This window comes from Bos mutus, chromosome 21 (genome assembly GCF_027580195.1).
Source record: "Bos mutus isolate GX-2022 chromosome 21, NWIPB_WYAK_1.1, whole genome shotgun sequence".
Taxonomy (NCBI): Eukaryota; Metazoa; Chordata; class Mammalia; order Artiodactyla; family Bovidae; genus Bos; species Bos mutus.
Window position 1 is genome coordinate 27,726,030 of NC_091637.1, and position 27,044 is coordinate 27,753,073.

At 41.5% G+C, this 27,044-nt stretch overlaps 1 protein-coding gene across 8 annotated transcripts in view; it reads right to left on the reverse strand.

Moving 5' to 3' along the window:
* Positions 1-27,044, reverse strand: part of TJP1 (tight junction protein 1) — a 259,219-nt gene that overhangs the window by 29,164 nt on the left and 203,011 nt on the right. For all 8 annotated transcript variants that reach the window (XM_070358471.1, XM_070358468.1, XM_070358467.1 and 5 more), the window contains 6 exons: positions 18,108-18,384; positions 14,903-15,006; positions 14,151-14,319; positions 13,801-13,948; positions 1,804-1,943; positions 767-872 (listed from right to left, as the gene is read on the reverse strand). In XM_070358471.1, coding sequence (XP_070214572.1) covers positions 767-872; positions 1,804-1,943; positions 13,801-13,948; positions 14,151-14,319; positions 14,903-15,006; positions 18,108-18,384 — 944 coding nt within the window. The remainder of the gene's footprint in view (positions 1-766; positions 873-1,803; positions 1,944-13,800; positions 13,949-14,150; positions 14,320-14,902; positions 15,007-18,107; positions 18,385-27,044) is intronic.

Genomic DNA, 27,044 nt, shown 5'->3' on the forward strand with positions numbered 1-27,044 from the left:
TTGAAATCTGGATATAAAATCTACATCTCAGTCTCGGTATATAAGACACAATGTAATGAAATGTTTGGAAATCAAACACTGACTGAGGTGCTGACTGATCTAGAGCAGGTTCTCAGTCAGGGTGATCCTGCCTCTGGGAACATCTGGCAGCATCTGCAGGTGTTTTTAGTTGTCACAACCAGGGTGTGTGTGTGTGCACACGTGCATACTAGCTAGTGACCACTGCTGGCTAGGGATGCTGCTCAGCACCCACAGTGTATAGGACACTCACATGATAAACAGTTATCTGGCTTCAGTCAAGGTGCTGAGAAACACTTTTTTTTTTTTTAAGCTAGGGATTGAGAATGTCTGTGAAAATTCTCATGTTTAACTAGAAAGTTTTTCTTCTTTTCGGTCACACCACACAGCATGTGTGAGCTTTGTTAACCAGGGGTTAAACTCATGCTCCCTGAATTGGGAGCGTAGACTCTTAACCACTGGACCACTACGTAAGTCCAGAAAACAATTTTCTAATTTCTGATCCAAAAACTAGGTAGAAAATAGTGGTGAGAAGGAAGTAAACATCCAAAGAAGTATGTTTTCCTCTAATCTCTGATCCTATCATATAAATAATTTAAAAACTAAACAAACCAAAGTCTAATCAGAGCATTATGCAGCACACACTATGTATCAAAAGCATTTGTAATACAGGTCACAACTGAACGCTCACTCTAAACCATGATCAGTAACAGGCAGAGAAAACAACACAAGTTTAAAGCCACATTACCGAAGAATGCCATCTTCATGAGTTGAGTTGGGCAGGACGCCATCAGATGGACTGACAGGTAAATCCACGTCTGGCTGTCCTACCTGTGCGTACACAGGCTTTGGTTCTGAAAGAAGAGAAAATCTAAACTGTGCAGGAAACACTGTACAAAATGGAATAACAGTGCAAGCAACCACTGCATAACCAAACAATGAAAAGTCTGCAAAATACAGTGAAAATGGAAGTTCAGAGAACCTGATCAGGGACATATATACTACATATGCGTCTATCAGGGTACATTTTATAGTCAGATATTCTGATATCTTTATAACATGTATGCACATCACATGGTCACCTGTGCTTTCCATAGCTCCAGCTGTTGAAGTCTGAAAAAATCTACTTTTTAGGGAAGAATAACAGAAGAATGTATGAAGAGAGAATCCCTACACTTCTCTGCTGGGACTGTCACTTTCTTAACTATTGTAAAATTTATTTTTAAATATACACATTCCTGCGACTAAACAAGCAGAGCAGAAAAGAGGTTTTGGGAGAAGGACCTGAGGGACAATAGAATCGGAACCTCTAGGCCTTTCAAGCAACCCTTCAGGATTTCAGAACCCTGCAGGTTTTCACGTCTGGTCTCGTATCCAGCTCGGCAAGGTACACTTCATAAAGGGTTTCTGAAAACACTGTCCACTGGCAAGATAACTTTTAAAAGTATCTGAAGTCAATCTAATGTTTCCCTTTAATGAGCAGTGTTTGAAAAACAACCTCACTCACTGTGAACAGCTGTGAACCACGAATAATTTCTATGTAGAAAATTTGAAAAACATTCAAGAATGCCTACTCATCTACAGTGACCTCCTATCCACATAAAAATGCTGGAAATACAGAAAAATTCCATGGGTAGTTACCTACATGGGTAGTAGGTAACAACAATAGTAGCAGTAGTAATAACTGCATTTTTGTATCTCCTGTAAATATAATTCTGTAAACTGTAAAACAGTTTAGTCTGACTGAATGTTTTCTGCACTTCCTATTTCATAGGCGAGGCTTACCTGGAAGATTGGGTGCTTGTTTCTCATTTCGCTCAACTACAACTTCTTCCGCTGTTTTAGGTGTGTGATCATCTGCATGCTTTACCGGAGTCGAGACAGCCCCTGGTTTAGAAATTCTCTCTTCCTCTCTGCTCCGGAGACTGTACATTAGTAAAACACAAAGTTATGAGCACATGGTGAAAATCATTTGTAAAGAGCACAAGAACAGCCAAGACAATGTCAGGAAAGGGTGACAAAGGACTTGCTCTAAAAAACACCAAAATACTGTAAAAAAACTCAGTAATTAAAACTAGAGTAGCACTGCCACAGATCCATGTAGAAAAACAGAAAATGGAGAGATACTTCTGCAGGACCAAAGTTTATCATGGAAGCATCAGGCCAAAGGTGCTGGAACAAAACAGTGTGTAATAAGCAGAGTCAGAACTGTCCACTAATCTAGAAAACCTAGCTGACTACGTGTATTAATGACATAGAAGTAAATCAATTTCAGATAAAGTCCTAATTTTTATTATCAAAAATACTTTTAAAGTAAGTCTCAATTAACAAAAGCCATAATATATCAAGTAAATACATAAAAAGCTTTAAAAGGTGTGAAAATAATTGGAAAAAATGTCATATGTAGAACCAAATGAATTTTAAGTTCAAACAACTGAATATTAGCAATTTGACCAAACAATATGTAACAGAAGTTCAATTTAAAACTACACATTGACCCAATAATACATATAATAAGGATTTGATATTTAGACTATATGAGAACTATACATCAGTTTAAAAGAGACAATTCAGGAAAAAAATAACTACTAGGAAGAAGAAATTCACCAGTGAAGAGTGAATAAACACAGACAATAAACAAAAAATATTCAACCTCACTAGTAATGAGAAAAATGCAAATACAAAAAACTAGAGCTCTTACTACTTGTGAGAGTTCTCCAATCATATCAAGCCGTAAGAAGGATATGGAGATACAGACATTTGGAAAAGGACAGTGGAAATAAGTGTAAACACAAAAAAAGTGTACTACTACTTGAGCAAAAAATAGGAGTTATTTATCAAAACAACAACAAAAATGCACATACAGAAAAACCTGGAATCCTACTCTTAGATTTATCCTGAAGAAACACACACATACATGTCCAAGAAGATTTTATAAAAACATTTACTCTGATAGCAGCTCAACTAGCAATAAACAAAACTCAGTGCCCATCAACAGTTCCCCCAGAAAAATACAAACTATAAAAAGTGAACTTTATATATATATATAAAGGCCAATACATATGCTTCACATAAAAAGATAAATCAAGATCTACCATTTAACGTATTGGTAGAAGATTTTATGGCTGAGTTCTCCCAACTCTGAAAAACCTAATATTTTTCTTCAATCATCCTAGATCGTAGAAAAATATAGAAAGCTCCCTAACTCACTTTTTAAAGACTTTTTATTGTAGAAAATCCCATACATACACACATAGAACAGTATCATAAAAATCTCATGTACCTACCTTTAGTATTTTTCAACTTTCTGTTGATTAGCAATTCAACCTTAGGCTAACAGAAGCTTAACACCCAAATCTTGACAATTAACAGTACCAAATGAGAAGACAAAAATATTTTAAAAGATAAATGGAGGGGAAAATTCCAAATAAAATACTAAGGAAAAATAACACTGTATTAGAGGATTATTATACTGATACAGTAGTCACAGCAGGGCTGTTTCAAGAGTGCAAGACTAGTTCAGCATTAAAAGTCTACCACATAATTCTATTCAAACATTACAGAAAAAGTTAATACTGGTCAAATGAGCATGTGAAAACAATCAACAGCCATTCCTAATAAAAGTCACAAATAAAGCAAAGATCAGGCAACATAATAATGAAATTATTTTCCGAAACCAAGAGCTATTATCATATTATGTAGTGAAACACTGAATCTATTTGCTCTAAAATCAGTAACAGCACAGTGACACCTGCCAACATTACTGTTATTTACCATTATCTGAAGACTCAGATGACAGAATCATGCAATAATGCTCCTGGAAATACTGGCAGAACACTTTAGTGAGTATAAAAGAATATTAAAAATTATTTGAATTAAAGTAACTTTAATTACATTGAGAATTAAATATCCTCAATAATCAGATGGAAATGAAAATAGTAAAGTAAGTAAAAATATTTCTACAACAATAGCATTAAAAATTATACATCTATACAAACCTAGACTAGGGGAGATCTCCCTAAAATGCAAGTTAAAAATTCAAAAGCCATGAAAAAACAACACCCCAGAAAAATGAGCAACAGAAATGAACCAGAAATATACTAAACAAGAAATTCGACGTGGATAATATCACAAAAAGATGGTCAGTTCCACTAGTCAGGAAATCAACTGATAAGAAGAAGTCACCATTTTGCAGCCATTAGACTGGTACACATGGAATTCTGAGAAACAAACGAAAGCACTGCCACGTGTGTATCACTGAATCACTTTCCTACACACTTGAAACTAACATTCTAAATTAAATATACTTCAATTTTAAGAGCAAGAAAAAATGTAAACACTACTTTTGAAAAGTAATCTGGCACTAACCATGAAAAATTTTAAATGCCAACACATGCTTTAAGTATTTTAACAGTTAAAAAAGCCAATATATGAACCCATGGACAAAAATGAAAAAGACCTAGAAACAGACTTTCCATAATATGGAAAATTTCTGATCAAATGAAAAAGCTAAAAGGATGCTTACCTTGTGTTATGTGAAATAAGCTAACAACTGGGGAATAACGTGCAGAGCATGATATTTTAAAATTCTTTGCAAAACACACAGAAACTCTATATATGATGCTAAACATTGACCCAAGTACAGAGAAAAGCTTACTTCAAATCTGAGATCCAGATGTAGTGGAGTTGGTAGCTGTGGCCTGTGTCACTTGTTCTAATGAGCATACAATGCTTTCATAATTGAAGATAAAAAACTAAAATCTTAAACTTACAATGAAACAGTGTTGTAACTAGAGATAGGAAAATAGCCCCCAAACAAAATGTGAAGAACAAATGGCAGAATACATGTGGTGAGACACCACTGAGGTATTAAAGACCACTTTTCCCCACAGCTGCACATGCGTGTGCACACACACACACACACACCCCATGTGCAGAATTACCAGACAGATGCGGGTGACAGCGGTTCATAAAGGGGGAAGCAGATACAACAGCAGCCCAGAGAAACCTTAGATTTATCTTGACTGTTTCAATTTTCAGGTGGCTCAGACAGTAAAGAATCTGCCTGCAATGCAGTAGACATAGGAGACATGCGTTCAATCCCTGGGTGGGGAAGATGCCCTGGAGGAGGTGGCATGGCAGTATTCTTGCCTGGAAATCTCATGGACAGAGGAGACTGGTGGGCTATAGTCCATAAGGTCACATCTTCTTATGAAAGACTGAAAAGTTTTATTTTAAAATAATGATTATTTAAAGATGAAATTAAGTCTAACTTTAAAGAATTCCATAGTCCATATTATTAGCAGTCCCTTACCAGGAAAAACATTTCTTCCTGATGTTCTCCAGAAAGATTAAAACATATGCTTTTTTTATAAGAAAAGTTTTCAGAGTTCTATTTTTAAGTTAATTTAACTACTCTGGGGAGGGGGTATTCCAGTTTTAACTAATATATATTAAAAGAGCTGCATGTAAGTAAAACAGTCTTTTAGTAAAATATACACACACACACATGTATGCCAAGATATTTTCTAGCTCAAACCAGAATGAACTACTTTTAAATCATAAAAAGTTAAACTTTTTAGCCACTGCTTATGTAATAATGGGGTGGCTTCCTTGGTGGCTCAGATGGTAAAGAATGTGCCTGCAATATGGGAAACCCAGGTTCAGTCCCTTGGTTGGGAAGATCCCATGGAGAAGGGAATGACTACTCACTCCACTGAGCTACTCACTATTCTTGCCTGGAGAACTCTATGAACAGAGGAGCCTGGTGGGCCACAGTTCATGGGTTGCAAAGACTCAGACACTGGCTGAGGAACTGACACTATGTGTTAGTCTCCCATACAATTAGTCTAAGTATAAATAAACACAATTAAGCTATCTGCAAACTGTTCTAGGTGATTCATAATAAAAAAGGCAATACAAAATAGTAAATTCTTCTTGCATTTTTTGCTCTAAAAATACAAATGTACCTATGAACATTTTGAAGAGATCAAGGTTAAATAACTACATAATTTTAATAGTTCTACAAATTCTGTTGCTTTGCAACTGGCTTAAAACTATCTGTTTAATAAAGATCACATTTCTGGACTTTCCTGGTGGTCTAGTGGTTAAGAATCTGCCTACCAATGCAGGGTTTGATCCTTGGTCTGGGAAGATCCCATGTGCCACGGGGCAAATAAGCCCGTGTACCACAACTACTGAAGCCTGTACTCCAAACCAGAGAAAACTGCATTGAGAAGCCCACACACCATGACTAGAGAGTAGCTCCCACTCTCTCTAACCAGAGAAAGCTCACACGCACCAACAGATTTTTTTTTTTAAGTTGCAAGTTTAAAAAACAATTTCCAATTCCAATTGATTTTCTTCCTTTCCTTTAACTGAAAAACAAAACAAAACAAAAAAAACTTCCTGAATCTACAACATGACTAAGTAACACTGATGATAACTAAGAATCAAAGATAATATTTTAATGTGACCATCCTCCCCAGTGGTAACCAGGCCTTATAATAGGGCTCCTGCTCCATACAGCACACAAAAATTCCACAAGTATTTCATTTTTGGCTAATTTTCATTCTCTTCTGACTACCACCTTTCATTAATGTAATTACTACACCTTAACACTGCAGATCAGTGGAACTCACATCATTCTATTAAACTGTTCACACGATCAATATTTTAAAAAATCATTGTTCTTTTTAGTGCATTTCCATTATCTACCAAAAGGTGGAGGCATTATTCAATACATATAGATCTAGAGCCATGCTGTTAACAGAATCATGAAGAAAGTCACTTATGTAGCTTGAAATTTTCTAAAACTCATATTAAATAAATGAGGTGAAATCAAATAATACATTTTAACTCAATATACTTAAAATATTAAGAATCATAAACCATAAAGTAATCATAATTACAAATAAATCAGTAAGTAATCATAAATTAGGAGCTTCCCTGGTGGCTCAGATGGTAAAGCGCAGTGCCTGCAATATGGGAGACCAGGGTTCGATGGAGACCAGGGTTCGATCCCTGGGTTGAGAAGATCTCCTGGAGAAGGAAATGGCGACCCACTCCAGTATTCCTGCCTGGAGAATCCCAGGGACGGAGGAGCCTGGTAGGCTTACAGTCCATGGGGTGGCAAAGAGTCGGACACGACTGAGCGACTTCACTTCACTTCACCCATTGTTTTTTGGTGTACTCAGCCATCAAACTCCAGTGTGTATTTGAAAGTGTTAGCTGCTCAGTCGTGTCTGACTCTTTGTGACCCCATGGAGTGCAGCCCGCCAGGCTCCTTTGTCCATGGGATTCTCCAGGCAAGAATGCTGGAGTGGGTTGCCATGCCTTCCTCCAGGGGATCTTCCTGATCCAGGGATGAGAATCTTATGTCTCCTACATTGGCAGGCGGGTTCTTTACCACTAGCGCCACCTGGGAAGCCCCAAAGTTCTGTGGAAGACAACTGTTAAGACAGAGTCTCTGAGAGAGTTTTTAGTCACATAAACAAACTCAATGGAAACAGAGCCTTAAGTCTTATCCCGTCAACTCTGTGTGAGAATAGCAGATATAACACACACTCAACCAGATCAGTAACAGATGGCTTTAAGAGCAAGACTTCAGGTGTGAAGTCACAGCTGTCTGGGGCCATTTAGTGCAGGCAGAGGGCAGGCAGCTGGATCAGAGGGGCATGGAGAAATAGGGACAGGGGAAGGGGTTTTCTCCTCCGGGTCCCCTTAGTAGGCAGGCAGGCCCCAGGTGGCGCATACTGGGAAAGGGCGGCTCAGCGGCAGCAGCTTTCTGACACTTCCGAGGGTGCTCAGGCACTTGGTCTCTGACAAGACAGGTCCTCAAGCACTGCTCTCCCTGGGCCCTCAGAGGGCAGGTTCCCTGTAAGTCCACCCAGCGACACCCCATAGTGAGCCTCAGGCACGTGGGGCGGGCTCCACCTCAGCACCACTGCTGTTAACCTCCTCACATGTGATCCTCACATTCTTCAGAGTTCTCTTTCGTTTCCTACTGGCTAATCCTCTGTCGCTTCAATCTTGTTATATTTAACCTCTCTATATTAAACCTGTTCTGCTGAAACTGTGCTGTTTCTTGGACCCTGATGAAATATACCAGACTACCAACTCTTCAAATTTTATTTCTGATTTCTAGCTCTCAAACACCTCCCAATGGACTGGTTATATCTTATTTAAAAGTAATCTGAATATAGAAAATAAACTGAGGCTGAATGTTCACTGTAATAAAACATCCTTTTATAAAGCCCATTTCCTGTTACCTAAGAAATGACTCATCCTACGAAAGCAACTTTATACTTTCCTTTCAGAAACATTTATCGCATGCAGGTTGGCAAGAACTACATAGTTTAAAATGAAAACAAAAAACCAGGTGCCCTTACCAGTGGTCTTTAAAGGGCACCTAGTTTTTGTTTTCATTTTAAACTATGTAGTTCTTGCCAACCTGCATGCAATAAATGTTTCTGAAATGAAAGTATAAAGTTGCTTTCGTAGGATGAGTCGTATCACCGACTCGATGGACACTGAGTTTGAGTGAACTTCAGGAGCTGGTGATGGACAGGGAGGCCTCGCGTGCTGCAATTTACAGGGTCACAAAGAGCTGGACACAACTGAGCGACTGAACTGAACGACCACTGGAGTATCTCGACCCTAATAGTAAAAAACAGAAACTCAGAAAGTAACTTAAACCAGGCTCCCAAGTTCTTCTCCACTGACAGAGTTCAGCACGGTGGGCCCCTAACACATACGAGGAAGAAAAACCAAGGTGCAATCAAGTCTGATAACTCAGAATGCTCCCACCAGTTAATCCCCTAAGTTATATATGCAAACACACAGATATTACACACTGCAGTTTCTCCTCGACAGCAACTCAAAAATTACAGCATGGCATAGTGGATTAGAGGGTGAGCAAGGCAGAGTGAGCACTATGGAGATTCTGGGTAGGTGCTCAGGCAGAGAAGCGAGAGCTGCCCCTGTGCGTGCTGAGAGAGCAAGGAATGACCACCATACATTCACTGGACTGTATCTGCAAGCTAAGCTCTCACAATTTAAAATCTGTTCTTTATACACTGCAACATTTTCTAGAAATACATGTGGTGTATGCTTTTGAAGAAATAATGCCTGTACTGCTCACTGTGACAAGCAGCTTTCATGATGCCTATCAGTCTGCACAGAGATTCTCCTCCTGCGTGTTCGTTTGGTTTGATGGTGACAACAAAGTAACCTAGCCACCTGAATTAGAAAGAAAACAGACCCATCATTCTGCAAGTGTAATTTCTGAAGAAATGAACAACTTTTAGTAAGGAATGACTGAAGAAAAACTAAGAAGGAAGGGTATCCCTCTGCACCTCGAATACTCTATAGTGATGAGCCAGCCCCCTTACTGACATTCCTGTCAATCAGAACGAGGCAGTGCCCCAGTGAGGCTCCCAGCTCCATCCTGAGCAGAGTCTCAGTCCAGAGCAGGCAGTGGAACGACATTGAATAAAATATACAGAACCTAGCAACAAGCATCAAGTGATTTAACAAAATCACTGTAATAACACTCTCTGCTGCTGCTGCTGCGTCACTTCAGTCGTGTCCGACTCTGTGTGACCCCAGAGACAGCAGCCCACCAGGCTGCCCCGTCCCTGGGATTCTCCAGGCAAGAACACTGGAGTGGGTTGCCATTTCCTTCTCCAATTAACACTCTCTACACACATATTATTTTTTAATTTACAAACAAAACTATTTTAACATCCTAGACCAGGGAGGGACTGGCAGACTTTTTCTGTAAATGGCTCCGTGGGCCAGGCACTCTCTGCCAACTTTTCACGGTTATGACACTGCAGGATGGGTTCCAACAAAACTTTATTTGCAAAACCAGGCAGCAGGCTGGATCTGGCCCACTAGCTGCAGTTTGCCAGCTGCCGTTCTAGACAACGACAAGGGTACACTGTTCATCTGATTATAAGAAGTGAGCACGTGTGCTGTGCTCGGAACTCAGCTCTCTAAGAAAAGAACGTCATGTAGAGGAATCTGGAGAAGGCAATGGCACCCCACTCCAGTACTCTTGCCTGGAAAATCCCATGGACGGAGGACCTCGGTGGGCTGCAGTCCATGGGGTCACTAAGAGTCGGACACGACTGAGCGACTTCACTTTCACTTTTCACTTTCATGCATCAGAGAAGGAAACGGCAACCCACTCCAGTGTTCTTGCCTGGAGAATCCCAGGGACGGGGGAGCCTGGTGGGCTGCTGTCTATGGGGTCGCACAGAGTTGGACATGACTGAAGCGACTTAGCAGCAGCAGCAGAGGAACCTACTTAGGTCACAAGGGAAGGCTCTGAAGGTTTCTGTTCCCTTGAGTAACCTTCCCTTTCTTTCTCTACTCCAGGAAGGGCAAACACTTGAGTCTGTTTAAAGGCCAAGAGGCTTTAATTCTCTTGTCAACAACATAACCCTGGACTTTATCCTTAGCTTAAATGACTAGCCTACGGAATGAGGAAATCGTCTTAGAAATGGTCAATGTGAGCACACAGGAAAGCACATGTGGACAGTCTACAGCATGAACTGCTCCTACTACCAATCACTGTAATAAAGGAAGCCGCTAATATCTGGGCCAGGTGTTCCAATCACCTTTCACAACTTTGTGGTGTATGATGCCTTCTTTACATCAAATGAGGAAACTAAAGCTCAGAGAGGGATTCAAGGTGGTGCAAGTAACCAATGACAGGCTGGGGCTCAAACCCAGGAAAACTGGCTTCAAAGTCCAAAGAGATGACTGCATTCTGTTGCTTCTGACAACAGAAGGTTGCTCCATTTCTGACAAAATGAAGGTTACTATTCTCTGCAGGTAACTGCAGTCTTACAAACACAGAGATATTCAGAAATCCAGGGGAGGCAGTAGTGTTTTACACACTAAACAAACTTTTCTCACTTGTCTTTTTCTATCACTTTTTAAACTGCAGAATTATAACATTTGTAAAACAAAAGCATCTGTTTAAACAACACAAGGACGTTCCATGGTGTTTTTTATACTAGGATTTTACTCTCATACTGTATCTAAAGACGGATGAAACACATGCTGGAATCAAGACTGCCAAGAGAAATATCAATAATCTCATATATGCAGATGACACCACCATTATGTCAGAAAGCAATGAGGCACTAAAGAGCCTCTTGATGAAAGTGAAAGAGGAGAATTACAAAATTGGCTTAAAACTCAACATTCAGAAAACTAGGATCATGGCATCCGGTCCCATCACTTCATGGCCAACAGATGGGGAAACAGTGTCAGACTTTATTTTGGGGGGGCTCCAAAATCACTGCAGATGGTGACTGCAACCATGAAATTAAAAGACGCTTGCTCCTTGGAAGAAAAGTTATGACCAACCTAGACAGCATATTAAAATGCAGAGACATTACTTTGCCAACAAAGGTCTGTCTAGACAAAGCTATGGTTTTCCCAATAGTCATGTATGGATGTGAGAGTTGGACTATAAAGACAGCTGAGCACCGAAGAAATGATGCTTTTGAACTGTAGTGTTGGATAAGACTCTTGAGAGTCCCTTGGACTGCAAGGAGATCCAACCAGTCCATCCTAAAGGAAATCTGTCCTGAATCTTCATCAGAAGGACTGATGCTAAAGCTGAAACTCCCAATACTTTGGCCACCAGATGCAAAGAACAGACTCGTTGGAAAAGATGCTGGGAAAGATTGAAGGCAGGAGGAGAAGGGGCCGACAGAGGATGAGATGGTTGGATGTCATCACTGACTGATGGACATGAGTCTGAGCAAACTCTGGGAGCTGGTGATGGACAGGGAAGCCTGGAGTGCTGCAATCCCTGAGGTCGCAAAGGTCAGACATGACTGAGTGACTGAACTGATATCTAAAGTGTTTCTCAAAATGCAAGGACACTCTAAATTAAAATTGCACAGTTGTTTGGATTTTAATAGTAACTTTATGGAGGAAATAAAACCTTTAAGCAACTGGTACTATTTTTTCATCCTGCCTTTAGGCAGGTTAAAGTTTCAGGAATTATATTATCAGCACAAACATGAAAATAAATCTGCAGACTTTTTGTCTTCTGTAGCCAAAATACTGTCTTCTCCTTAGGATCTGCTATGTGGTAACATGCAGAAGAGAATGCTATTATATTAGAAACTTAAAGTATTATTCCCTGCCTCCATCCCAGATGAACTCAGAAGCAGGCCCAAGATTCTATATTTTTCAAAGATCTCATATAACTGGTGTCACCTATAAGAATACTTGAGGCTCTCAAGAGAAGTAAAACACTCCAATATAATAGGAAGACACCTAAAAAAAATTTTTTTAAACCCTCTTCAACATTTAAAGTTACAGATGCCAAATATTTAGGAAATCTAAATGAAAAAAAATGTAGGTACTAAAAAGACCTATCTAAAGTTTAGAATTTGGTTACAGTAGATACAAATGGCCAAAATTTTCATGAGTCTTTCTTTCTTTCTTTTTAAAGGAAAATCATGTCCAAACTGCTTGCTGCTAGCCTGGCTTCTAGGAGAGAGAACTGTGTTAGGACTGCACCACGCCCCATGACTCATCTGGGTGTCAGCTCTATTGCTGTGTATGTGCTGCGGGCAGCCGTCCTTTTCCAGGTAAGGGATGCGCCATGTCAGCAAGATTTTCAGAATTAAGATGTTAATGTACAGCAGTTAAAATTAGTAATCGGTTATTAGTCAGTTTTGCATGTAACGTACTATAATATTCCTTAAAAAATCATTATAATGTTAATTACAAAGATCAGGGTTAATACAATTTATAAATCTAAAATCTGAAATTCAGAAAGAATCAGCTTCACAAATAGCTAAAATCAGCAGTGTGCAACAACTGTGTCAGGGTGATTTCTGAAAGTCTTCAGGAAAGCTCTCTTCCGGGAGGTACTTCTCATTTGTTTCCTCAGCATCCTTGGGAAACACTCGCTGTATCCACTTCTGGGCATTCTATCTCTTGTTTCTCTTGGCAATTTTAGTGATTTCATGGCTTAGGTGAACACCACCTTCATGCAAGTCAGTCACAAACAATCACAGTGAATCTTAAACTGGTCAGCTCTGGACTTGACTAAGTGCACACAGAAGAGCTCCACGTGGACTGCTGCTAAAACCTAGGTCCACTGTTGGCCAACAGAGCCCTGAGCACGTCCAGAAATCTTACATAAAATGCTACATGTATCTGTGAATGTGCATCTTTCTGGAGAGAAAGATCATCTTTTTTTTTTTCAGATTCTCAAATGTGCATGTGACCCCCTCAGAACATAAACTCAGGTAAGTCACATAATACTAGCATGGCAGACCCTTTGACGTAAATAAATACCATACAGTGTACTTTAAAGGGAAAAACAAAAGTCCAGGTTAATCTCCATTAAAAGATACTACCATACACATTTAATTTGTCCTAAAACTTGTTAGCATCTTCTAATGCAGTAGCTAAGCAAACTGCAGCCAAGAGCCAACTGTATTTTTAAAAATAAAGTTTTACTGGAAAACAGCCATGTCCATTCATTTACATACTATCTACAGTAGTTTTGAGCCACTAAGACAGAGGTGAGTGGTGACAAGATTTGGATCACATACCTAAAACATTTTTGACTGACTTCTGTTATTCCAGGTAAGAAATACATAAACTGATGGAGAAACACAAAGCAAATTTAAGTAATCAAAAGAAAATCTATCTTCTAGTTTTATTTCTAAGCAAAACCAGAAGCATGCATCAAGCACACACACCACTGTTTTACTTTACACAACAGAGAGTGATTACCTGCCACTGCTGGGCTGCTGTGGAGAGTGTCTAGAATGGTCAGAAGGCTCGGACCGCTGGTCAGGAGACCGAGAGCGGCTGTGACGGGGAGGCCGGTCGTGGGATCGACCTGAATGGTCTGATGCCAGTGACTGGATTTCTGAAATATCTGTTAAACAAAAGGGTGCTGTTTATTTTCCCAAGATTATAGTAAAATATAAGGCACTCCAATGATAAAGGAAATAAATTACTAAATACAATTTCCCATACAATGGTGGATTTAAGCATTAACTTAAACTCAAACATGTCCGACCTTCCCACTTTAAGCAACAGATCACCTTGAGGGTCTCTAGAAACAGAACCACACTCACCGTCCCTCTCGGAGGCGTCAGCAGAGTGGATGCTGTCAGAAAGGTCAGGGACATTCAGCAGGGTAGCCCGCTCATCTCTCTGAACCACCATCTTTAACTTGCCCTTAGACCTCTCGATCAGCGTCTTCGCATCTGTCAGTGACATGTTTTCTGTCACGGTACCATTTATCTGCAACAGAAAAGAAACTGTAGTTTGAAGCTAAATGACAAAAATACAAGCATTAACTTAGACATGGACAGCAATATCTCAGCTGCTCCCAGGCTTGCTCTGAGAGCTAAAATATTCCCTTTACACTTTCCTAAACTATCAAAGTACTCCTTCCCGAAATGATAAACCTTCACTACACTCACTACACAGCTGCTCTGCCAGAGGAGCCCACATCACACCCTCTACCTCTTCCTGGTCACTTTCTGTGACTTATGAGCAAACCAATAAAGCTGACACTTCAGTAACATCTGGAGGAGTCATCAAAACCACTTAAAGTGGAACAACAGGCAAATCTGTCTACAAAGTAACTCCTGTTAGTGAATAATATGCATCTGGAGCTATTAATTCTCCAGGACAACACAACGCCCAAAGAAAAGCATCAGTCTTGACATGCAGTAACAGTCATGGCAGGCTATACCGTCCCCCAAATACTGATTTCTAATTCTTCTTGGAAAAATCCATTCAAATATGAAAAGGAGCTATGTGGTCACACTAGAACTTGTTTCTATTGTAGTTCATCAAAATGTTAAGAACATGACTATACCTTCAATACAACATCGCCTTCTTGAATATTGCCATCTCTTGCTGCCAAACTATCTTGTGAAATTTCCTTCACAAATATATGGCTGGCCAATCGAAGACCATATTCTGAAATAATATATTTAAATGTCTTTAGTGTAAAATCCCAAGACACTTAAATAGAGTTTAAAAGTATGAAACAAATAATCACTGCATAAAGAAAGTTTTTAAGTACAATCAATAAGTTATTGGCCTTCCTGCAAAGAAGACATTTCCTCGTGTCATCAGAAGTTGTCACCATCAGTGTGAAAGCACAGGGCAAGTCCGTGGTCCAACAGCAGACTGACACTCATGCCCTCACTGTGCAGAGAGAGAGGACTGAAGAGAAGACCATCCCCTCTGACCTGTCAGGCTGATGCACCAGGTTCTTAGAAAGTTTAATGATAACAATTCTGAAAACAAATACCCTGGGAAGCTCAATGATTTTAGTGATGACTTGTATTACCATGTGTATACAATTTTTGTTTCCCCCAGTTCCTACAGAAGAGGATTTTGGGTCCTAAACCCATCCAACTCCGAGAGGCATATGCAGAACATCAGCACGAGCCACTAGAACTAGGGCCTGGAAGGAGCCGAGCAGAGAGGGGAGCAGTTAAGGATGCCAGTCCTTCCAGCAGCCAGCAGAGCACCCAGGATGCAGCAGCAGGAACAGGACCTGTGGGCAGGGGAGCAGTCAGAACTAAAGATATTACCAGCAGAGTCCAAAAACCCATCCAGGGGCCTGCAGAGCGATGGACTATTTTTTTAAAATTAGAACAATATACAATCAGTATAATGTCTATAGGAACAAGATTGCTCCTGGTTGTGTTAGGAATCTAACTGGGAGCAAGAAAAATAGAAGGGAAATAAGTGTTATTTTTAAGGTGGGCTAAGACTTGCTACTCAGGCTTTTAGAAGCTACATCAAAGTTACAGTTTAACTTAAGGTAAATATACAAAGAGTGTTGACAAACAGAAATAACTGGGACAAAAAAAAAAAAAAAGACTTTACAGAATCTACACAGTCTACTCTGTGCTTCAGAAACAGTCATCATATCTCTCAGAAATAAAGTGTTGATTAAAAGACTGTCCTTATTTAGGATTTAAAAATTATAAATGGAAAAAAAAATTATAAATGGCCCATACAGAGATGACTCTGAAATATTTCCTGTATATGAAAGAATCATTTATCCCAAGTATTTCTCTGGTAAATACGAAGCACGTGGGAGGCTCTACAGAGAAAAGCAGCAAGAGGCAGCCCCGTGCTCTGGCAGCAGGGAAAGGATGTCACCACAGTCCAGCTTCGGTGGAGCTCAGACCAGGCAGTACAGCACTCTGTGCCAGGGGAGGGTCACAGAGGGCACCTCCCCCTCGGCCCCGAGAAGCAAACACTAAAGCTGACGCTCCATCTAAGAAACACTGCCACTAAAGCTGAAGAGTGAGGTTGTGTGGTGGGGGGGGGTGCGGGCAGTGGCACAAACAGAATGGCTAAAAACAGACACAGCAGAAGGCATGAAGGAAGACGAGGCAAGTTTGATGAAGCCTAAGTGTAGGTAGAGTCAGGCACAGCAGCGCCCCAGAGGCCCTGTAACCCAAGGAGCAGAACCAACAGGAGCCCCAGGAACGAGCTCACAAGGGTGAGTGAGTCCAGTTAAGAAAGGGCGGTGTGGTGCTCCTCAGTGAGCCCCACCACCCCACCGCCAAAACCCATGTGGGCTGACTTGACAGTAGTGATCATTTTCTAGTGTGTATGCACCTCAAGCATCACACTGCACACCTCAGATATACACAACTTTACATACTAACACATACTGTTTATCACATGTCAGCAACGATGGGAGAAGAGAAGGTGCTGGTGGCCTGGATGAGGGGTGGGGGTGGAGAAGGGAGGAGCAGGACAGCAGGGCGGCTGCACACTCAGCAGACACAGGGAAGCCGAGCAGACAGCGGCGCAGGTAATCATGCCACAGTGAGTGTGGCTGGCCTGAGACACCAGGTGCAGAAGGACAATCAATGGGCTACTGTGTAAGAAACATGAGGAAACATTCCAAGAGGGACACGGGAGTTTTGCTGGAGATGTGCTGAGTCTGAGGGCCATGGAGGACGCTTCAGTGAACAGGTCTGAGCCAGCCGGGACCCTGGGGTGCACACAGGCGTGGGGAAGGAGCTGCACCATCATGAGAGCTCCTCAACACCCCAGGAAAAAATTCACAGAACACTGGAAGGTAGGATGAATATAATGAGCTTGCCAAGGCTACAGAAGGTGGGGGAAGCCCTGATACCCGCAGCATTGCAGAAGCCAAAAGAAAACATGAAAAAATGGAGTGGTGAACTATGAAATGGTGCTGAAAAGGTAAGATACAGACTGGAAATTCCTACTGGATTCAGTGTGACCAGTTCCAGGAGCAGATACCAGAGCACCCACCAGATACTGAAGTGGGGGGCAGTGACTAGTCCTGGGAGCAGGTACAGAGAGGGGGCTGAAGCGTGCGTGGTGAACGAGAAGCAGCATTTCTGAACATAGACCGTCTGACTAAGGAGTCCGTGGACAAGGGAGCAGGAGCTGTGAGGAGGGGATGCTTCAGGTTTCGGGAAAGCAAATCAAAGCCAAGCTGGAGAGACTATTGCGCCTTTTCGTCAAAGCTGTCACACAGTGCTTTCCTGTGTGGGAGAGACACACCCACAGCAGTGCTTCGAGGCCCCCACCAGACTCTTCCGGTATGGACTGTGACTACCTGAGGGCAAGCAGCCAGGCTGCAGCCACAGAGTTTTGACAGCTGCGTCCTTTCCTTAGAGTAGCATCCCAGTTCTCCATCTGGGGCAGCAAGCTGCCCCCCTCCCCAGCCAGCGCTCTCTGCGGGACGCGGATGCAGCCATGACTCAGCCCAACCCGAGCCTGACCACGAAGTCAACACTGCGCTGCAACTGGTGCAAGGACGGCAGGGCACCTCCTACTCACAGAGCTAACCTAACACTCCTACTGGACACGTTATCTGCTACAACAAAAAAGAGGAGGAAACTGACAACCCCTGAGGCCTGCAGTAACAGGATGTGCTTTTAATAAGCAAAAGGACACAAGAACAAAGATAACAAAGGACAACAGAGCAAAGATGTCAAGAGACAGCAAATTTACTTCTCATTAAAATCAGTCTTAAAATTCTCATGTGAAAAGGCTAGATTGGCAGAAAATACCTTCATTCTTCCGGGACTTCACCAGGGTGACTTTGGTGGGTCTAGCAGGCTGACTGGAGGCCACAGACCGCCTGTCAGACCGCGGGGACAGACTCCTCTCCCGACTGGCACTCCTATCTCGGCCCCAGCTCTTCTCGCTCCTCCTGTTTGCCAGGGCCCCACGGCCACTTCTCGGGTCATGTGCTTCCTCGTCGTAACTGTCCTCTTCGTTCTCAGACACAGGCTCAGGATCAGGACGATTTACTGGGATCTGAACTTTCTTCTTCCTTCGAATGGTCTACAAATAAGAAAGGGGACAGTATGAGTTGACAGATGCACCTTCAGTTCTTCGGAGAGGAAAATCACATTTTTCTGGTCTCATATTAATTATGAATAACAGACATAATAGATAAATATAACCAATTACTAAGAAACACATTTCCATACTGGTTATCTTTCCTGCTTTACTGGTAAAAGATCTGGTTAAGAAGCACATTGGAATCGAGGGCTAATAAAGTTTTTATTTAATTCAGAACACCTTCTACGTGTAATAATCACAAGCTTAAAGGGGAACTAGTAACTGCTAGTGGTCTGAATAAAGGCAGGAGTGCTGTACCCTTAACACCACTGAGCATCCCACAGAGCTACCAAACCACTGCAGGCCCAACTCCATTCCTTACAAGCTTCAGAATCCATCAGGACCAAGGACCGCAAGTGTCCTGTGGGAACTCTAAGAGGCAAATTCACTGCACCTCCACACTAACACTGGACGAGTATGCTGGAGCTAATAACTTCATGATACTTTATCAATATAAACTGCTCTCAGATTCTCTCTCCAAAATGTGTACCTTCTGGTCCAGGTATGAACGTCTTTCGGCTTTTTCTCCTGGCTGGCTCTGGTGGTGATTAAGTTTCCCTGTCCATTTCTTTCCCTCACTTTCCGGAAAATCAAGGTCTGTGTGCACTGTCTGCTCACAAAGGGGCCGCCTACTCCCTGGCCTGGACCCTGTCTCCCCACACTGTGTACACGTGCTCTCATCAGAGATCTGCAAGATCTCCTTGGGGAACACTCCTGTCTTCTACTTCTGACACCATCATCTACTAAAACTCTTACCTGTCCATCTTGTTTCTGACTCCTCCATGACCTCCTATTCTCCTAAATCCATCAACTCCCTCCTAGTTTCAACAGCCTTCTTCCCAAGTTTGACAAGATGTCAGGCTTGGGTGTTTGAATGATTTTCTGCAGCCCCAGGACCCCACAGCCCTGAGCCTGCTAAGTCAGGACCTAGCCGCTCCAGAAGGCCAGCACCAGTCCCTGTACTTTCAGGACCCTGTGGCCAGAGACCCCAGGACCAGCCTGGCTACCCTGGGCACTAGTCCTGGACACACAGGATCCTGACTCCATCTACCAGCAGGCCAACACCAGGACCCCTGGCCACACAGCCAGCCACCCAGTTCTACCCACCAGCAGGCTGACACCAGGACCCCTGGCCATGGAGCTTTTTAATAAAATCTGACATCCATGTATGATTGAAAAAAAAAAAAAAAACTCAACTAAGTGCATATAGAGGGAACATAGCTCACATGAAAAAGGTCATATATAAGCTCACAGCTAACATCATATTCAGTGGTGTAAAGCTGAGAGCATTTTCTCTAAGACCAGGATCCCCACTGTCACTCTTTTACTCAAAGTACTACTGGAAGTCCTAGCTACAGTAATCAGACAAGAAAAAGAAATCCAAACTGGAAAGGAAGTAGGAACCTGTTGATGTGTGAGGATGACATGATACCACAAAGAAAATCCTAAAGACACCACCAATAAACTACCAGAGCTCATCAATAAGTTCAGCAAAGTTGCAGAATAAAAAACTAATACACAGAAATCTGTTGCATTTCTATACACTAACAACAAACTATCAGAAAGAGAAATTAAGAAAACAATCCCATTTATAAATTACATCAGAAAATAAAATTCCTGGGAGACAATCTAACTAAGGAGATAAAAGACCTAATTTGGAAAATAGAAAGACACAGATGCAAGAAACTAAAGACAAGAGGCAAACGTGGAAAGCTACAAGTTCATGGGCTGGAAGAATTAATGTTAACACAATCACACCACCCAAAGCAATCTACATACCCAATGTAATCCCTCTCAAAATACCAGTGGCATTTTCCACAGAACAAGTAACTCTAAAATGTGTATGGAAAAACAAAAGACTGAATAGAAAAACAAACCAACCAACCCAGAAATAATCCTGAAAATGAAGAATAAAGCTGGAGGCAACATGTGTCCAGATCTCAAACTACACTACATGGTTACAGCCATCAAAACAGCATGGTATTACCACCAAAACTGACACATTAATCACTAGAACAGAACAGGAAGCCCAGAAGATGAATCCAGACTGACACGGGTGATTCATCCTTGACAAAGGAGGCAAGAATATATAGCCTCCTCCATAAATGGTGCTGGGAAAACAGGACATCTACATGTACAAGGATTCCACTGGACTACTCTTTCACACCACACACAAAAAATAAACTCAAAATGGATATAAGATTTAAATGTAAGATCTGAATCCATAAAACTCCTAGAAGAAAACACAGGCAGTACATGTATCTGCCTCTTCAGGCAAGGGAAAGAAGAACAAAAATAAACAAATGGAACTACATCCAACTAAAAAGCTTTTACACAGTGAAGTTAACAATCATCAAAACGAAAAGGCTGCTGACGAAATGGGAGAAGACATTTGCAAATGACATGACCCACAAGGGGTTAATATCCAAAATATACCAAAATCTTACAAAACTCAGTATCAACAAATACATAAATCAGTAACTCGATTGAAAACTGGGCAAAGGATCTGAATAGACATCTTTTGGAAGAAGACATATAGATGGCTAACAGGCACACGAAAACATGCTCAATATTACTAACACTCAGGGAAATGGCAATCAAAACCACAATGGGCTATCACCTCCCACCTGTTAGAATAGCGATTATTAAAAAAACAAGGGCAAATGACAAGCGTTGATGAGGGAGAAACTAGCACAAGTGTGGAGCAAAGGGAAGTACTCGTGGTCTGCTAGTGGGAATGTAACCTGGTGCAGCCACGACAGAAAATAGCATAACCCATCTCAAAAAATTAAAAATAGAACTACCATATGATTCAGCAAATTCAACTCCTATTTATCCAAACAAAACACTGAACAGAAAAGATGTTTATGGAAACCCCCTGGTGGTCCAGTGGTTAGGGCTCCACCTTCCACACCAGGAGGCTCAAGTTCAATCCCTGGCCGGGTAACTAAGATCCCATATGCCACAAGGCCAAAATAAAGTAAGAAAAGAGAGAAGACATTTGCACTCCTATGTTCACTGCAGCATTATTTACAATATCTAAGAAACAGAGGCAATGCAAGTATCCATCAATAGATTAATTGATGAAGATTTGATACACACACACACACACACACACACACGAATACTACTCAGCCATGAAAATAATGTGCCATTTGCAACAACATGAATGGACCTGGAGGGCATTATATTAAGTGAAATAATATGTGGAATCTAAAAAAACAGATGAACAAACCTAACAAGATAAAGATGGAGTTACAGATACAGTGAAGAAATGGGTGGTTGCCAGAGGAGGAGAGAAACAGAAGAGAGAAACCAAGAGGTACAAACTTCAGTTGCAAAATAAATGGGTCATGGGTGTGAAATGTATGGTGTGGGAAACACAGTAACTGTGCAATCCCTTTGTGTAGTGACATAATGTAGCTAGACTTATCTTGGTGACTTTGAAATGTAGAGAAATACAGAATCACTGTGTTGTTAAACAGGGACTAACACAGTGTTGTAGGTCAATTATACTCCAAAAACAAACATATTTATAGAAAAAGAGGTCAGACTTGTGGTTATAGAGGTGGTGGGGGTGGGGGATTGGATGAAGAAAATCAGAAAGTGTTAAGCTTCCCTTTATAAGATAAATGAGTAGTAGGGGTGTCATGGACAACATAACAAATATAATTAAAGTTGATAAGACTAAATTGTAAGAGTTTTCACCTCAAAGAAAAAAAATCTTTTCTATTCCTTTAATTTTGTATCTCTATGAGGTGATGGATGCTTACTACACATACCATGGTCATCATTCCGTGAAGCCACATCAGCCTGCTGCACCCCTTCAACTTGCACAGTGTTAGCTGTCACCTGTGTCTCAATAAGGCTTGTCGTGTATGAGGACAAACTCTGATCCTGTGCTAGGTCCCCTCTGGGTGGCCGAACCCCCCCACTCTATGATGACATCATCCTCTACAAATTCATCTTACTTCAGAGAATCCTTTCATTTCTTCTGCAATCCTCTCATCTACCTCTAGCTGCCTTAGATTCTGTGGAATCGACTAACAACGCTGCCCCAGACCGTTCTCTGAGACATCATGCATCTGGGCTGATTTGCAGAGATCAGTCACTTCACATCCCCTCCACGCCTACATGTTTTCAGTATTTCATTTATTTAGTCTTCCTTCCTGGTCTCAAAGACAAGTCCATCCTTCCTCCTCATGAGCAACACCCTTTCAGAAGAGCTTATTCTTATCCCTCCCCTCCTGCATGACCTTTTCTCATCATTTACCACTCCCTGCCCCAGGTACCACCCTATTTACCTCCAGCCTGTCCTCTGCCTACTAACTGGCATATGCATGTGCTACTCATTTCCAAGTCATCATCTTTTCTCTTCTTTTTGTGACTAACTTTATTCAAAGGGCTGCTCCACACTTAATACAATACCTTTTGACCACTAAGAGTGATCAGAGAAGGCCTCTCGGAGGGAATAACATTGAAGCTGAAGGTCAGCAAGGAGCAAGATGCTAGCATGTGGAAAGGACAGGCAGCTGAGGCCTGTGCTGAACACAGGAAAGGCGCCAGCACTGCTGCTCCCAGTACCGCCCTGCTGAGCCCTTCTCGGCCACATCTCCTGTAAGGCACCCCTAACGGCCTTCCTGAGTTTCGCCTCTATTTCCATCTCCTACATTTGGTATTAGAAGCTATTCTGTTAGCACTTTGATCGTCAACTGTTCCCTAGTAAGGTATAATCATATCCATCCAGCTTGTGGATGAATCACAAGCTGGAATCAAGATTGCTGGGAGAAATATCAACCACCTCAGATATGCAGATGACACCACCCTAATGACACAAAGTGAAGAACTAAAGAGCCTCTTGATGAGGAGAGGAAAAAGAAGAGAGTGAGGAAGTTGGCTTAAAACTCAACATTCAAAAGACTAAGATCATGGAATCCAGTCCCATCACTTCATGGCAAATAGATGGGGAAAAATGGAAACAGTAACAGATTTTATTTTCTTGGGCTCCAAAATCACTGTAGATGGTGACTACAGCCTTGAAATTTAAAAACGTTTGCTCCTTGGAAGAAAAGCTATGGAAAACCTAGACAGCATTATTAAAAAGCAGAGATGTCACCTTGCGGACAAAGGTCCATATTGTCAAAGCTATGGTTTTTCCAGTAGTCGTATGGATGTGCAAGTTGGACCATAAAGAAGGCTGAGCACTGAAGAACTGATGCCTTTACACTGTGGTACTGGAGAAGACTCTTAAGAGTCCCTTGGAAACCAAGGAGATCAAACCAGTCAATCCTAAAGGAAATCAACCCTTAATACTTATTGAAAGGAGTGATACTGAAGCTCCAATAATTTTGCTACCTCATATGAGGAGTTGACTCACTAGAAAAGACTGTGATGCTGGGAAAGATTGAAGGCAGGAGAAAAAGAGGGTGGCAGAGGATGAGATGGTTGGATGGCATCACCGACTGGATGGACATAAGTTTGAGCAAACTCTGGGAGATGGTGAAGGACAGGAAAGCCTAGTGGGCTACAGTCCATGGGGTAGCAAAGGGTCAGACACAACTTAGCAACTGAACAACAACAATAACAAGATATCAACAGGGCTTCCCAGGTGGCTCAGTGGGTAAAGAATCTGCCTGCAATGCAGGAGATGCAGGTTCAAACCGTAGGTTAGACAGATCCCCTGGAGGAGGGCATGGCAATTCACACTAGTATGCATGCTCAGAGAATCCCATGGACAGAGGAACCTGGTGGGCTACATACAGTCCATAGGGTCACAGAGTTGGACAGGACTGAAGTTACAGAGGGCGCACACACACACACACACAATACAAACAAAAACAAAGTAACCAATGGAGTCCTCAAAGCTTTCCCTATCATTCCCCCAGGAGAGTTGAGTGTACACCACTCCTCTGAAATCTGCGCCTGAAGCCCTCTCCATCTCTGGTTATGTGCATTATGCTGATGATTATGTGTACCTCCCCATGGAGCCTGCTGAAATTCAAGTTCCCTGAGAAGTATTTGCACCCAGTAAGTATTTAACTCACTGAAAAATATCCAATCCTGCTATGATTCTCCATTTATACTATGAATAAACCCACAAAGGCTTGCTGATCATGCCTGATTTTAACACAAATATTTTCTCAGGTTTTTTTTTTTTTTGATGAGGACCATTTTTAAAATCTTTACTGAATTTGTTACAGTCTTGCTTCTGTTTTATGATTTGGTTTCATGGCTTCAAGGCATGTGGCATCTTAGTTCCCTGACCAAGGACTGACCCCTTCCTCACCCCCTGCACTGGAAGGCTAACAAGCCTTAATCACTGAACTGCCAGAAAGTCCCAACTGTGAAAATTTTGACAAAAAAATTGGGGGAAAATGCTTACTTCAAAACAGCCTAGCTGAATAAAAGATTCAAATATAAAATAAAGTAATGAAATTTCATAGGTACCAGAATAAAACACAAGATATACACTCATAACTCTGCTAAGCACCAAACGCTTAGACTTCCGTAAGCACCAAAGGCAGAGTCAAGTAAAAGTCTGACAGATAGGACCGGATACAAATGAAAACATTTCCATGACGAAACAAGGTGACAGAAAAACAAACCAAAAAATACCATAAACTTATACACACTGAAAAAATAATTGGAAAAACAATGTATGCTGTATATACAACAAAGGCTAATCACCTTAATATAGAAACACTAGTGTGACAGCATCACGATGGAAGAGCAAAGGATAGGAACAGGCAAAGGAACATTATGGGAAATATACACACCACATGATAATCAAATCCACCTGTAATTTAAAAATCCTCATTTGACACAACGAGAGAAGCCACTGCAATGAGAAAGCTGTGCACCACAACTAGCGAGTAGCTTCCACTCACCCCAACTAGAGAAAAGCCCGCGCAGCAATGAAGATCAGGCACGGCCAAAAAAAAAAAAGATAAGACTCCTCATTTGATGTAAGTTTAGTCCATCAGCTTGGCAGAGACGTCAAGGGCTGATGAAACTGGACTCTCAAAACCTTACTGGTTCTCTGACTGGCAAAACAGCAACCCACGTAGCTCAAGTCATTCACGCCACCTGACTCCAAAAAGCCACTCCCAAGAAAAGGAACTGAATAAGCAGGTACAAAATAACAATTCTCAACACAACTTTTAAAAAATACCTGTGGAAAAAAAAAAAAATACCTGTGGGAGCTGGACACTTAAATGCCCATGAGCAAGCGGGGGAGGAAGAGTGAGGTGTGCATACACTGAGACACTACACAGCCATGCATCCACACACTCGAGCGTTCACATAGCTCATCTCTGGAAAGTTTCTGCCCATTCACTTCATAATGCTTTTTTTTGGTATGTTCAGAATTTCAGTAAAAATTATACATGTTCAGTACACTATAAACACTTTTTCTATCTTCTCTTCACCTACTGTTAAACAAAATGAAGCATATTTATGGTAGTTATATTGTCAAAGGAGTTCTAAGATTTTAATTCAATGGAAAAGAAATTTACTGAGCCTAACACCCAGGGAGGGTTTTAGTTAATGGAAAGATATAAACTGACAACCATAAATATGTAAGAGAACAGGGAAGAAGGAAGACTAGCAGATCAGAAAGCAGGAGGGAAGGAGCCGGTTACTCAGAACTGGGCAAGGGTGGGGAGCATATATCACATCTGAGGTTCTTGCAATGAAAGGCCACATTGTAAGATACTATGGCTTTATCCTCAAACAGTGATGAAAAACTTGGCATCAACAGATGACATGATCCACTCTATTTAGATGCAGAACTGAGCAACTACCCTTTGGTGACTGAACAGAATTCCACCCAACCCTCTACAGCTTCTCCCTGAAGAGCGAAAATATTTGCCCAACATGAGTTCCACCTTCCCAAATGACGCAGACAAGCAGTGAGAGGAGGACTCGGGTTGCTTTGTACATGTGCTGTTTCAAATACATAACAGAAAATCATTGCTTCTTATAAATCACTGCTATGGTGAGAAAGTCTGGAGTACAAATAACAATTTTCCTGGATGTATTATTGATGTGGGGCATACACACTGAACATTCTGCATGAAAAAATAAAACAGTTACATATTCTAGAAGAATGAAGTTGGAGCTAAAGCCCATAACTTCAGGTACAGGAGGAAAAATTCAATTTATCTAAGGTACTCAAACGGAATATGCAGCAACTCAACCAAAGAACACTTACTCAATTTATAAAAACCAACAATTATAAAAATTAGCCATTTGCTTCTGTAAACATTACAATCTCATGTTGCTATAAAAACTGTGGAAAAAACTCTACCATCAACTAGCCAGTCTGCACATGAACCACACTTTAAGACAACATCAGAGTTACAGCTGTAAAAACACAACTACAATGAAAATTCTGAACACACCTGCACATTAGAAGCTGCCTGTCATTTGGAATGCGGTAACTGAATACTGGGAGCGCTGCCATGAGAAAAGTAGGGACACTGCTGCAGAGTGTCCATACCAGTGGACATGGCAGCCTGCACCCAGTGACAGGGCCTCCGACTGGGGGTGAGGGCAGTCTCAGGAAGCACCCCTCTGGCTCTCAGCACAGCTCCCAGAGG